This window comes from Aquila chrysaetos, chromosome Z (assembly GCF_900496995.4).
Source record: "Aquila chrysaetos chrysaetos chromosome Z, bAquChr1.4, whole genome shotgun sequence".
NCBI lineage: Eukaryota > Metazoa > Chordata > Aves > Accipitriformes > Accipitridae > Aquila > Aquila chrysaetos.
The window spans coordinates 13596017-13610586 of record NC_044030.1 but is presented as its reverse complement, the minus strand read 5'-3'; the positions used below and the strand labels follow the sequence as shown (position 1 = coordinate 13610586).

General features: G+C 39.0%; 1 protein-coding gene across 2 annotated transcripts in view; it reads right to left on the bottom strand.

Moving 5' to 3' along the window:
• TEK (TEK receptor tyrosine kinase) overlaps positions 1-9498 on the bottom strand; it is a 41744-nt gene extending 32246 nt beyond the window's left edge. For both annotated transcript variants that reach the window (XM_030005146.2, XM_030005145.2), the window contains exon 1: positions 9095-9498. Coding sequence is in view for 1 of the 2 variants with exons in the window: in XM_030005145.2 (XP_029861005.1) it covers positions 9095-9146 (52 nt within the window). In the remaining variant the exon portion in view is untranslated. The remainder of the gene's footprint in view (positions 1-9094) is intronic.
• Positions 9499-14570: the final 5072 nt, after the last annotated feature.

Here is a 14570-nt window from a genome sequence, read left to right as displayed (position 1 = left end):
GATTCCTACAGCATCTCTTTCTGCTAATGCAACGTAAACTAACCCAACTGTCCTTGCTAAAAAGGAATTTACCTAGTCAGGCAAAACCTAGGCAAATCCTACCCTTGATGTTAATGAAGACTTTGAGTATATAAGGAACAAATAAGGACAACAGGATTTAGCTCTCTGAGAAAAGCACAAAAAAACACAGACAGGAAACAGCCTGTCTCTGTATCAGTGACAAACCTCTATGCTTCCTTGAAAAAGTCCTTTGACTCCTGCCCTGGTCCTTGAAGGACTGACCTTATCAGGAAGGCAATTTGCTGTGTGTGCAAATAGATTTTGAGAAGAGAGAGCACTTGCAGAAGGTTAATGTTGGAAATGGGAGATACCATGCAGAGAGGATTCATTGCCCAGTATTTATGACAAACACTCATTGTGGTCCAGTGCTTTGAGCCCTTCCAGCACAGAGAAAATGGTATCCTCTAGAACAGTAAGTTTAAATAATAGCACACTCACTATAACTCAGACAGCAAAATTAATGCAGACACCTTTGCTGTTCCTCTTGGCCCACTCTTAACTACAGGATTGTGCTCTCTCTTGCTAGGTGATACCTGGCTGTATCTTTCACAGCTTCTCTAGTACATATTTGCCTGTGGAAATAGTGCTGAACAGGGAATAATTGTGTATCACACTGTCTCTGCAGTCCCTGTGTGTTCTTATTCCCTACCATAATGCCATTCATACAGGCAGAGAGTCATCACGCTTTCTGTGCTGTGTTGCACCAGCAAAACTCAGCCAGGACCAGCTGGAAGAAACAGTTCTCAGAAATTCCCTGGAACACATCCCAGACACAGGTCTGCTCAGAGAGCAAGAAAGTCTCCAATAAAGTTTAAAACATTATTTCCCTAGATCGGAATTGGTGCTAGACATCAGTTCGGGAATAAAACAATGCAGCAATCTCAAGCTGACATAGTTTAATGTCATAGATGAGTACACACAGCAAGTCTTACAAGAATAGAAAGGTGTTATGACTTGTCCTTTCATCTCAGAAAGTCACTGCCCAAATACTTTCAGATTTACACTGTTAACCCTTATCTGGTCCCCAGGAAAACTTGGAAATAATCAAGACAATTTCTGCCTAATGTGAAGCCTTTGCAAAATTGTCTGTTAATTGGAAAAGTGTTAAATACTGTGGAGTGGCTAACACTCCTCTACCATAGCAAGTAGCCAGAGTGGTCAGCTCCATCAAAGTGAAGGATAACTATACCCCCCAAACACATATTTAATCATTAGTCCATATTTGCAAGGTGTATTGAGAATGCAAAGTTCTGAGTAACTGTTTTAGCTATTAATTAATACTGAGCAGTAGCGGAAAGAAAGAAATTATTTAGACATTACACATCTAATGATGTATTTATTTTCCTTATATTTGTAGAGCTTTATCATTAATTGCTTGAAGTGATTATAAGCTGGAAGTCCTTCCCTTGACATTTGGAGCATAACAGAGGAAAAAGAAGAGCTGTAGTAAGAGGTAAGTGGAAAGATCAATATTTTTAAAGTGCTAATTATTTAAAAGAAGAGGAGAGGGCAGAAAATTCCAGTAAATTCCACCCCTTTTTTTCATCAGGTGAAGCAAGGGGAATAAAAGTTTTTGTAATTTGAAATTCTTAGGCAGTTCTTTTTTTTTTTTACTCTTATTGCTTGGAACACAAATTATTTCTGCTATTAACTACCTGGGAATATGAATGTAAAACATATAGATACTATGCTAGCAGGAAAAATATAGAATCTATGCTTAGATTAGGTTTGGTGTTATGCTGAAAGTAAAACAGTCAGTTGCATATGACACCCACTGCAGGATTTAAAAATAATTTTGAGATTGATGGAAATGTATGTCCCAGACTGTCAAGTCATCAACCCCTCCTCTTTCACATCTCTTAAAAAACAACACCAAGCACTCTCTCTGCTTGAAAAAATAAGGTTTTGATTTAGAACAAACATAACTTGCTAAATAGCCTGCACCTCAACATTTCTCATTGTCTTGTTTTGTAGTTACAAGTTCAGCTGTACCCTCCTTAATTGTATTTTTCACTATAAAATCACACAACAGATTAAAAGAATTTAACTAATCTATTTAAGAATACAAGTGGCAATCATGTAAGAAATTTTGCTGAAAAAGCATAGCATTTGACTAATTCTTAGTGAAGTACTGAATAAATTAACTTGACTTTTTTGTAAAATTAACTAATTCACCAATTTTGAAGATAATCAGGATGGAAATAATTCAAGTGAAATATGAAGAAATGAACAAAATAGAGACCCAATCCTCATATGTCGTTTCCTTTAAAAAAAAAAAAGAAGAAAAAATGGAGTACTTCTTACTTAATATTAAAGTTAGTCAGAAACTAACCAAAACATTAGCTGTTAGGTGATATTTTTCATGTGGAGAGCGGAACATATACCACACCACAATTTGGTAATCTTTATTTCCTCTTTTTTCTGTGCATTCATCATTTCTCTTATCAATCTTGGTTATTTTTTGTTCATCCTCCAAAAAATTAAATTGGGTGTGCTTTGAAATCACATATTCATTTTATGGGCTCAGTAGTCTCTTTAAAGTCCTGGAAATTTCATCTGGGATGCAAAGATAGAAGCAGCTCAGGTAATTTCTCCCAGTGAGTCAAGTTCTCTTCTGACAGATCAGTCCTCCACAGGAAAATAAGGCTGAAGTTATTATTACCGGAACAGATTAAGATTCTCTGCCACACAGCAGCAGCAGCAGGGCAAAAAGGGAGAGAGACAGAAATGCTGCTGAAAAACAGCTCATAAATGAGGAAAAAGTCAGGTTTTCCAATAAAACCTTTCTTGTTGTCTATGGAAAGAATCTTACTGCTTGTATCTTATGTGATGCTACTGGGCAGCTGTGGGACAGCTCAAATACCAAGACCTCATGCCCTTAGAAACAGGGCATTATTTGTAGTGTGAAACTAATAAAAGACAAAAAATTAGTGACAGAACATCACTTTGCTACTTTGCAGTAGTGGGAAGACCAGAGCACAAGTGTGAAAAATAAAATAGTCTGTCAAAACTGCTGGGGTTAATGGTTTCTTATGGTCCCTTGGGTACCTCTAGAGCAGTTGAAGGAAACACAACTGCCTTCTTGTAAAATAAAGTGTGATTTTTCTCTAAATTTCAATTGCTTCATAACCCATCAAAGCAATCTTTTAAGATGTAAAAGCTAGAAGAGAAACACTGGTGCAGCTTGGTTGGGGGTTTCCCAGCAAAGGTGCCTAAATATGTGTGTGTAAGCAACCAAAATGTAGAAAGACGCTTTCTCATGACTTCTCTTTGGACCTGGTTGACCATAAGCAAGTAAAGCAGAAAACAACATATCAGCAGAAATTGCTCGTTGAACAGCCAGCTGATGATGTGCTAGGCAATGTTGAAAAAGGATGAGGGAAGTGGGAAAGCTTGAGTAGGATAGGCTTGTAGTTCAGCTACATCTGGCTGGATTTGCAGCTTGCCCAATACGGGTACTACTGTCAAGAAAGTACTTGCAAGCAAGAATAAATATGTCCATAACAAGGGTGGTCCTTGTAAGTTGCATTATAAAGCTACTATGTACATTGTATATGCGTAATGTATGTTGTTTATGCACATGTACCAAGCTGAAGTATACAAACTAACATAGGTAATCAATTAGTCTTCATAGGATACATCAGTGCATACAACACGCATAAGGTTAACTGTCTGGAAGTGTCTGTGCGCATTGGCTGCTGGATGGATGTACTCTTAATACGTTCTTGCCTGTACAGTAGCGTACCCTCACTTTGTCACTTACTGAATTTTCTGAGCAGAGTGGTGGGAGGTGTTTCTGGTGCTAATCACGCTTTTTGACTAATGAGGCTAAGGTCCCTGACCACTGGGAAACCTTCTTGTTCAGAAAATAATACAAGAAAAAATCACCAGAACTATCAGAAGTGCAGATGGAACTGTGTTGTTGAGGGAGACTTGTTACACTCCAAAGGGGAAATTAACCAAGTCACTTCATGAGACAGGCTGACACAATGCAAAAAGTAAATAAAAACCAGGCAATCAAAATATCAACCTTGAAGCAAAAATTTACATATATTACCCTTGAATATAGAAATGTTGTTTGTGACCTGTCTTTCAAAAATCCTTTCAGAACTTAGGAAATGCCTAATATATTCACACCCTAAAAGTGTTTGCATTTCGTAGTGATGAATTTAAAAATGAATTTTGGTGGGGTTTTTTACTTCTTTATGATATGACCCTTGTTTAAAATCATTAGTCCATGTTCTTAGTTTGGGTGTTAGTTGGAGAACAGTTATCAAATCTGCACCCTAAAAAATGATCGGCAATTTAAACTCCTTACAGGAAAGTCTCCAGTTCAGACTCAGGCTGGTTCTTTGCTATGTGTCTCCACTGAACCACAGAGGAACAGCATCCTAAACGTGATCTTGCCACTAGCACAGGGTAGATAATGTCTCTGGAAGACACTTCTTCATTTCAATTTCTCTAAGATTTTCACCCTTCCAGTCCCAGATAGTTCTTGCATCACAGTGGGAGCTGACAATGGAACTATATGTCTGTCTCATACAGGTGGTAGGTGCATCCATTTTTGGTTCATTTCTTCTGTGCGTACCCAACGCCCTCCACACCACAATGACTTGGTCTTCCATGGAGAGCTGAACAGGGTTTTTTGTGTGTTTAAGAGATGGGTCTGGGCCAAGCAGGCTCAAGTCTATGTGACCAACACAGAGCAGGTTTCCAACCCAGGTAATTCTCACTGTGGGCACATGAAGGACCAACTCCACATCTCCCCTGTCCTAAAGCCAGCTGCTCAGCTGCAGTCAGTCTTTCTGACTTCTCTGTTCCCTCTTGTCCACCTAAAGCCTTCCAGATGATGAAATTTTTGTGGGTATCAGACCATCTCTGCAAAATGTTACAACTTCATTTTTTTCCCTGAAATGAAATTTCAGCAAAAAAGTAATCTATCCAACCAGCTTAATTATGACTAAATACCAAAAAAATCTAGTATACATGTGTATATATATATATATGAAATATGTATCTAAAACAATAGCATATGTTAACACTTGTGCGTGTAGTGTGATTTCATTTCAACCTTTTAGATTTGATTCCTCTGGGTCTGATGCAATGCCTTTTCACTCCTGACTATTCCCAGCTGCTGAAATGGCCTTTGGAGGCACAGGCTTCCTGAGAGCAACTCTACCTCTCACTAGGTCTGACCCAGGAACACACCAAAAGTAAACTCTAAAGCTAAAAAATAGAACTGGAGAGAATCAGCCCACTTTTGTAATTCCACTTAGGGTAGGTACACAGAGCTGCCTGCACAGGCTGAAGCTGTTGGTTTTGGCTTCTAGCTGCAGAGTCAGGGAGCGATGATTTAGGTCACAGCTGGAACTTTTTTCTTTGCAAACGTATAGCCAACAATGTAACTAAAACAAAACAGCTTTCTTTCTCCCATAAAACAGACCCATTGATTTTGTAGTCATGATTGTCCTAAGAGAACATCTCAAGAAGAGCTACATCTCAAGAAAAGCCTAAATTCCATGTAAATTTCAGACTTATGAAAAAGGCTCCAGGGTACTGTTCCCTTTGGGTAAATAACCTATGTGTTGCAGGCAGATGTAATTGCTGTGTCTCACAAATCAAATACACTTCAGGAACAAGGAATGAAATCCATTTTCAAATTTCTCTTGCAAGTCACATTAGTAGTTTGATAATTCAAGTGTCTGAAAGGTTGTGTGTCAGTGTAATGTCTAATCAGCATAGTTTTGAAATACTGGAGATTAAAAGTTCCAATGTGGTTTCTGTCCACTGCTTTGGCTGTGGGAGGCTCAAAACCCCAGCACTGCAGCCAAAGGACAGACTGTTTGAACTACAGGTGCCATTTTTGTCTGAGAACAGCATATTTGAAGATAATCACACAAGCCTAGTCCCTTTAATTATGGAAAGGATGACATTCATATTCACTGTCACAGGCATGTGTTAACCAGAGGTTAATACAGGTTTTCTTTAGGTTAAGTTAAGCTTCACAAGAGAAAAACAAGTCTTGAAACAGAATTATTAGAACAGTTGAGTCTAACTAAAAATTATGATTTCTTGTAATTTTGAAGAGCCTACAACATCGTAATGGTGCTTGTGTTAAAAGCTGCTTAACTTTCTAAATACGTAAATGAGTCACATAATTATGATAATAAATACAATTTATGTTTTTTTTCATAACACCTACTGATCCCAAAGAAAATGTAACCATCAATAGGGATGATAGAGAGCTACTACTGGATGCCACTGCACTGTTAACTCCACTGTTACCCTTCTTAAAAGGTTAATATAACCTTTTGAGTCTTTTACCATATATGGTTCCAACAGCTAAATCACACACACACAAAAATAATCCAGCATTTTTAGAAACCCACTGGATCTAAGATTATTGGTAGAGCAAAGCTATAGCACAGAAGATTCTTTCTGTCTTGGAGAATGGGGACATTTGACAATGTATTTGTTTCCTGCCAGAAATAGTCAAAGAAATGTGCTTAAAACTGGTTTTAATTGTTGCTGGTTTCCACAAATCTCTTACTGATGGTGGCCATCTTGCTAAAATAAGGCTCACACATGAACATTTCTGAGTTAGCCCACTGTGAGAAGCTGCAAGCAAATTTTCAGACCATCTGAGGATGTTGTTAAGAGGGAAAAGGCAAGTTCTGACACTCATTACTTGCTTTGTCCCCAACCTTCCAAGGGAATAGATGACTCTGCAGGTCTTCTTTGGTCAGGAATTAACAGACTGCACCTAGCCACGACCTTGGGGTTTGAATCCATATTTCAGGATGGATACCAGGATCATTTTGGTTCTACAAAATGTTGACTGGAGTAGAATCAACCAAAAGAAAAACATGTGGTGATGCTCAGTCTAGTTTCAAGAATCCCAACAGGATTAAATCCAACCCTTTGTCCGTTTAATTGAACATTTGCTATGGCAAGCAGTGACCATCTATACAGTGCAAAAGTGAGCATTTGTATATATTTCTAACATTACCATCCAAATCAGGTCTTTAGCTCTAGCTGCAAATGGAGTACTGTTATTAAAAAAAAAAAAAAAAAAAAAAAAAAAAAAAAAAGACATTAAATCAAAGGCCATTTCTCATAACAGGAGCCAAGCCGACGGTCTTCACCTTGGAAAAGGGTGGAGTGGAGTTTGTGCCTACCCAGCACCACACCCAGAGAAGCCTACGATCATCGGAGACAAGGTTAAGCCAGTTCACTGCCTGTGCTGAGTGTAAAGCCTCCCTGCTCAGGGAATGTCATTCCTGCTTTCCTGAACTCCGCCTGCAGTATCTAGAGGAAAGCAGGCTCGCATTGTCTTCCACAGCTCGCCCCAGGAAACATGATATCATTCTCAAACAAAAGCGGGAAAGCTGACAGATCTATTGAGATGGGTGTGACTACGGCACACACCTCGGTGGTCAGCCCCTGTGGAAAAGGCAGTGATTGGCAGCTCTTCAGTACTGAGCTGTCTGCACTGTCCATGCTTATAGCTAATCTCTGCATCTGACTTTTGTTTCTCCTGTACTTGTGGCTTAATGAACTTTGCTTGCTTTCTGTGTCAATTAGGTGTATGTTACCACGTAGAGAAACAGGAGAGACAAGGAAAAAGAGTTGGGGTCACTGGACTTTCTTTTCTTCTCCATCCATAATGCTTACAGCACCAGATATGTCCTTAAAGTGAAAAGCTGGAAGTGATCTGAAGGCTAAGTAGGTTGAATCAATGTGCAGCTAAACAATCAAGAAACTTAAGCCACGAAAGAGGAGTTGGTTACAGCAATGGCTAGATAAGAGTACTTCCAAACACACATTCAACAGATTTTAAACCTTTTTTTTTTTTTTTTGCCTTTTATAGATGCCGAAAGTAACATCTCAAACTCATTTGTCCGTAATTTCACTTAGCTATTAACATGCTGCTAATCAAGAAGATCTGGAAACTGTAAAGCAGGTTACACAGCAATGAGGACTTCTTCCTTTTCTTGCTACTTTCTGGTTTTCATTGCAGCACAATCTGCAGCACATTGCCTTTTTACTGTGAAATGGACTGGAACAACCTATGCATATCTCAATTATATGGTTAGAAGTGAGTTAAGAGTCTAAGGTTACTGTATGAATTGTATTTCTCTTTTACAGATTTTGCTTGGTATGTTACCCAGAAGAAACTGTCCAGAAAATCAAAGTATGGGTGGTGAAAGCAATACTCAAATGCTGAGCAGCTAAGAATCTGGTGGGAAGAGCGCAGGCTTCCTCAGGGCTCTGCTTGTGATAACGTCAGAAAAGCATCTCTAACACTAATGCTCCAAATACTATAAACTAAATTTGCATCAGTATAATCTTATTCTGTACCTTCCCGTAGATGTCTTTTACAACTAACTTCTGATTTGTTGAACTAACAGCATTTGCTGATAATACTGAATCATTCTTTAGCTGCATGTGAAGTGTTATTAATTGATCTCATATAATGTGCATTTTTCTGTCCTTCTTGTCCACTGACTTTCATCTAGATTTCTGTTGTGGAATCTTGCCTAAAAACCTGTCTGAAATCAGATGCTGGAATACCTAGAAACAGCAACATTTCCTGCTGCACAACCAGTTCATAAAGTCAGTCAGAGAAAAACTCAATATTTAGTCTGTATTTAGAGCAGATATTCTTGGGGAAAGACTTCAATGGTTTCAAAGTAATGAGATTTATGAAAAAGTTAATACCATTAGACAGAAGACAAACCCTGTTGCAATGTGCGTTATGTGTCAACAAATTACTTCAACAATTAAAAAGAGGTAGCAGCAGATTCTACATGTAGCTAAATCCTCCCCAATAGCTTGGCCACAGTCCTGCCCTCACTCACTGTAAGAGCACTGCACAGAGATAAGTGGACTCACTGAAACAAACACAGGTACTTAAATCAATAAATATAAGTGCTGGAGTAAGGAGTAGGGAGTCATGCGTTTTGTCTGCACATTGCGTGAGAAACAAGAAAGTCATGACAGGTCGACTACAGATATTAAAGCAAAGGCTTACCTGAAATCATCAGGCTAAATCCATAGAGAACTAGGTGTGCTAAAGGGTCCATGCTTTCCAAAATATATCCATCCAGTTCTTACAGTTGCTCATGGAGTATCCTTTTCTTGGGGCACACGTTTACCAGTTACTCTTCTGCATGGTATGATGTTTACAAGTCACAGGCAAGAAATTGTAGCACTGGCACAGACTGGAACAGTCTCATTGCTGTCTGAGTACAGGGAGTTTAAGTTCCTTTTTCCTGTTTCCTTTGTAGATTAGGATGGGAAAGGCAGGATCTTAAAGGCATTTTTGTATCAGCGGGACTGCAGGGCAGTGCAAATCCCGTCCATCCAGCAATACATCAAACCACTTATCTGGAGCTGCTGGAGAAGCAGGGACTGCTGTTGGTCACAGTCAGCAAAATAGGAACAATGATGGCATCCTGCAGTAGGCGGGAGAGTGCAAGTAAAAAGTCCTCCCTCCACGTAGGTACAGGAGGTGGAAATTGTCATCCCCTTCACAAAGGGCAGATCTGCTAATTTCTCAGGGCACTATAATCTTTCCCCTTATTTATTTAATCCACGTGTAAGCTGCTGGCTGCAATGCATCTCAGCACACAGTAATAAAAATATGAAGTAAACAGTAACAAACCAACCAGCTGAATCCAGTACAGACCAAAGCCAGCCACAACCCAGCAAACTACTCCATTAGTTCATGTGCTTTACTGGAAACAATTTTTCTCTACATTTGGCAATTGGAAACAGACTGAAAACTTGTTGCAATAATAAATTGCACCCAGAGTTATTATGACTTCGGTGGGACCAAAATGCCACATCACTCAGGGGGTCTCAAAACTCAGAAGCTAACACAAAATATGAAAAAAAATACAAAGAAGACCACAAAGAATTAATGAAATAAATGGAAAGGCAGCACTCAGCTATATAAACAGAATTGCATATAAAGGGTAATCTTATTTACCACTTGACTAAATATAACTCATGACAATGTAGCATTTGAAAGTCCTGTAGGTCTGCCAAGATGCTAACACCCAGAATGACTTTTACAGAAGTATAGAAAAGCAAATGTTCAGCATCATTTTGGAAATGGGATGTGGGTTGATCCTACTTTGATTTAATTTCCTTAGGAAGACCTTTTAGCCTTCGATTGGTGTAGATTTCACAGAGGAAGGCCTTTACACCCAAGATCTATTGCTGTGTGGGCAGAGGGTGTCATCTACAGCAGATTTCAATGCATTAACCCAGAGCTGCTCCTTTCATGCCATCTACCACCCCCCCCCCCCAAAAAAAAAAAAACCAAACAAACAACCCAAACCCAAAAACCAAAAACTGAAAGCCAAACCAAGTAGGAACTTAAACTGAAAATACCCTCTGGGTGCAAAAACACTGTGTGAGGTCCAAACACCACTAAAAATCCATTTTGAGGCTTAAAGACAGAATGTAAGATATTTACCTGGCCTGGTTCCAGACCAAAATACACATGTGTATTTTGTCCACCTTTGATTTTTGAGAACATTTTCTTCTACTCCTAGGCAAGAAGAGGCAGTGATTATCCACACTCCAATTGCATGCTAGCCTTTATAAGCCTGATGGTATAGGCCCCTCCAATATCAGAACACTTAGTGTATTACCAGATACTAAGTATTATCATAATTTCTATCTAGTGGATAACTCTGTTCTGTTGCTCATTTAACTTACTTCTAACATGGCCTATCCTTAATTTTTTTTTCAGTGTCTTTTGATGTGCTGGGGCAGGGGGGTTATACAACTTCAGTCAAGGCTGTGGCTCTCCAGATTGTTATCACAAGCTTAGAGGTGTTTTTAAACTTTTACCTTAAATCTCACTCCCCTGGGCATAAACAGGTCACTGAGGATAAATGCATCATGTCTCCATTTTTGATGCACTTAAATGCAAAGCAATGCGTATGGACTGCTGCTGATACTGACTTTGCAGTATGCATAACAGGCCAGGTCAGCTATTCATTATTTTTTGGAGAATCAGCTTGTGCCTACTGATCATTTCATCTGCCATGACAAGCTAGCTATCTCCAGGATGTGAGCGGACAGCCTAAATATACAATACTGCACAAATACAAGAAGGTTCCAAAGACTCGCTTGAGCCAGAAGAGAGGAAATACATACTTACTCAAGTCAGAATTTAGTTGGAATACAGCCTCAGCAGGATCATGTGTTTGTTTTGTGTTTCACTATATAATTTCATTTTTGAAGAAATAAAGAATAGCATCTATGATTCAGCAAATATTTAAGTACTTTTTTATGTGTAATAAGTGTTTAAACTTAGATCTGTTTTTATTTGGAAAGCTTTTAAGTGCCAGTTTGATTATTGCTTCCACTGATGTAAAAATTAATAACATGATAAGCTTTTGTGAGAATGTGGAATTTAAAGACTTTCACTCTTCTGGCTTATTCTTACTCATATTTAAGTGTCTGCCAGCCCTTCCTTCCACATTTTCATCCTCATATTTCACATTATTAGAATATGAGTCTTCCTAAAAGTAGGTCGTATCAATTTTCTGTCCTGTGAACTAAAAACTGTATTACTCTGATTACTGAACAACACAGAAGTGCAGTAGAATTGTCTGTCCCCTCCACCAAGCAGCAACAATGTCATAGTAGGATCCCATGCACAAGCCCATCTCTTGCTATCTAGTCCTCAGATAGTATTAATTGATCTACAAACGAGGATCCTAAATCTCAGTCTGCATTCACTATTAAAGAGCAGAAGAATTGGAAAAAGCCTTCTGGCAAAACCAGATTGCCAGTGAAAGAAACCGGGCTAGAAGTGAGGATGGCAGGAAGGATAAAATACAATAGCAAGTTACTCTAGCATCTGTTGCTTGTGGGGCTAATAGAGGCTGTTGTCTACTGGGCTGGCCAATGATCATGTCCATGGCACGTCCTCAGGTGGGTATGTAGCTGTATTTGGGCCCCCAGACTACACCCTTTGTCTTTTCTATAGGTACTTGGAAATACTCAGAAAGACTGTCAAACCCCATGTGATTTCGAAAGTGTTCCCTTCAGGAACACCGGTTTTGTTGGTGATTAACTGCTGATTAATACATATCAGCATTCACATCTAACTTAACACCCATCACAATGGCATACATGAGTTTTAAATTAGCTACAGCAGGGAAAATATTGTCTTTCAACATGTAAATATAACCCTAGCATTAAACATGGCTTTTCATAACTCTGTTTGCTGAAGGTTAATTTTATGATATGTCAAGTGCCCTAAACTCCTGACACCAGGCTTTCCTCTTTAGATAAGCAGCATGCTTGTCTCAAGGACAATCCATTCATACACGCTGCAGTGCATGGAAATGTGCGAGGAGGAAAAAGAAACAAAGCCACTCTGCACTTCTTTAATCAGGTAGATGTGTTAGCAGAAAGCACATATCCTCTTGCAGTGTCTGGCTGTATTATGCCTTTTGGAAACAAGCCATTACTTTGGCCTTGACATGGTGTTAATATGTGTTAGTAGGAGGCAGTAAAGGAACTTTAGGAATTATTACTCACTGCACTCAGCTAATGTGAAGCAGAGGCTCATAAATGACAGAGTTTAAACTTCTTTTCTTAAACAGATCCTGTTCTCCCCTACAAAAAAGCCTATGCCACTGAGGCCAGCCACAGTTCCTAAGCCATCTACTTTGGATCACCTGGAAGTGAGCAGCCAGGTGACCATTCAGAGGACATGTGCTGTTGCTGGTCCAAGCAGCCAGGGTAAGGAATTACCCCTACGCAATGCAGTGGCAGTGTAAAGGTTCCTGCGGTACATAGTTAAAGCTAAATCATACTAACATGGAAGGGACAGTGTGGAGGAGTGGCGATACTATAGTAGGTGTTTGTGAGAAACTTTAAGGTGGGGTAGAAAAGATAACAGACTCCGTTTTTTGTTGCAGCTCATTCTCTTGAGTTGGCAGCCCGTGCTGAGGAGGTGCAGTTACTTCTTGATTTTCTACTGCCTCTCCTGCATATGCATACTCAAAATGTAACTCAGGATTGCAAGCATAGCTATGACCAGGGTTTTTTTCTCAGTGGTTTTTTTTTCTTCTCAAATAAAAAGATCTCTTGGATTTTCAGGAGACCATAGCCCGGGAAACGGCTGAATATTGAGCAGTCTACAGAACAGCCTTAGCCAAAGGGTGCTGTTGCTTTCCTGTTTTCCTTGCTAGTGAAATGAAAAGGAATTTACTACAATGGATTTAAACACAGGATCTCATGGGAATCTCAGGTTTCTTTCAAGGGGAATGTTCAGCTGGTGAAACAACACAGGAGTACTTCAGGGCCTCTGTATCAGTAAAGTCATTGTGAAGGACATCAGGCTGTTTGACTAAGGTCTATACTCTGGAAACTTTTACTTTGAGTCACTTGTATTTTGCTGAAATACACTTCATGTAGATTTTAGAGTGGTCTGTGGTCACCAGAAGGACAAAAAATAGTTTTGTTTCCCAACTCTTTGCTGACAAAAGGGACAGAGAATATTTTAAAAAATGCTTGGAGGAAGAAAGTGTGAGAAGTGAAGTTAAGAGCCAGCAATGGTGATGGCCACTGCTGATGTCAAATGCGTATATGAAGTCACGTGAGTGAGAAGTAAGCAAGCTAGTTATATGCCACTTAGTTTGTATGAAAAGGACAAACTGTATCCTTGTCATTGCTTTTTGAGCCTGTTGTTTTCCTACTTTAGAGCATGTCTGCTCTGTTTTATAAAAGATCTGATAAAATGTGATTCTGAACATGAGCTAAATTAACAAAATCATGTTTTTGTTTCTCTGCCAAGATTGGATCAGGTTGTGGGAGCACAAATGTAAGTGATGTTAATACTCCTGCTGCCCCAAAGTCAAAAGCAGTCTGGAGATAAATTAGATTCTCCAGCCTGAAAGAGGCATCATCCAACAGAAGGTAAGCAGAGCTCGTACAGAAGCTACAGAGTTCACAATTTTTCTCCTCTCTATTCTGTTACTGCTTTTCAACTTAATTTTACTACAATACATTTTGAAGGATGAATAAGTCTGTGTATTTATGTTTAATGGTAATGACTGTATATCCAAATGTCTTTAAGATATTAACATTGAAACATGTCAAATGACGCACAGCAATAAAAATATGACTGCCTAAAGTAGCCCAGCATTAACAACACAAATTTCATATCTGTGCAATTTGGAGAGTTAAAGACTAATTGTGTAAGCCACTTAATGGATGTGAAATTTGCAGATCTGACTATTGCTTCCAAGGACCAGGAAACAAGTCATGTCAATTAGATCTCAGGGTTAGTGTTTTCATCCATTAAGGTTACAAAAATTCATTCTTAAAATCCTGTTTGCAGGACCCACTATCTTCCACTGAATTAATGTCACACCCTTAATATGATTCTAATGGTAATTTTTATTTGATGACTGCATCATTGAACTTTATTTAACTTTAATCAGCATTCAACAAGTGCAACTTAGTGATAAATT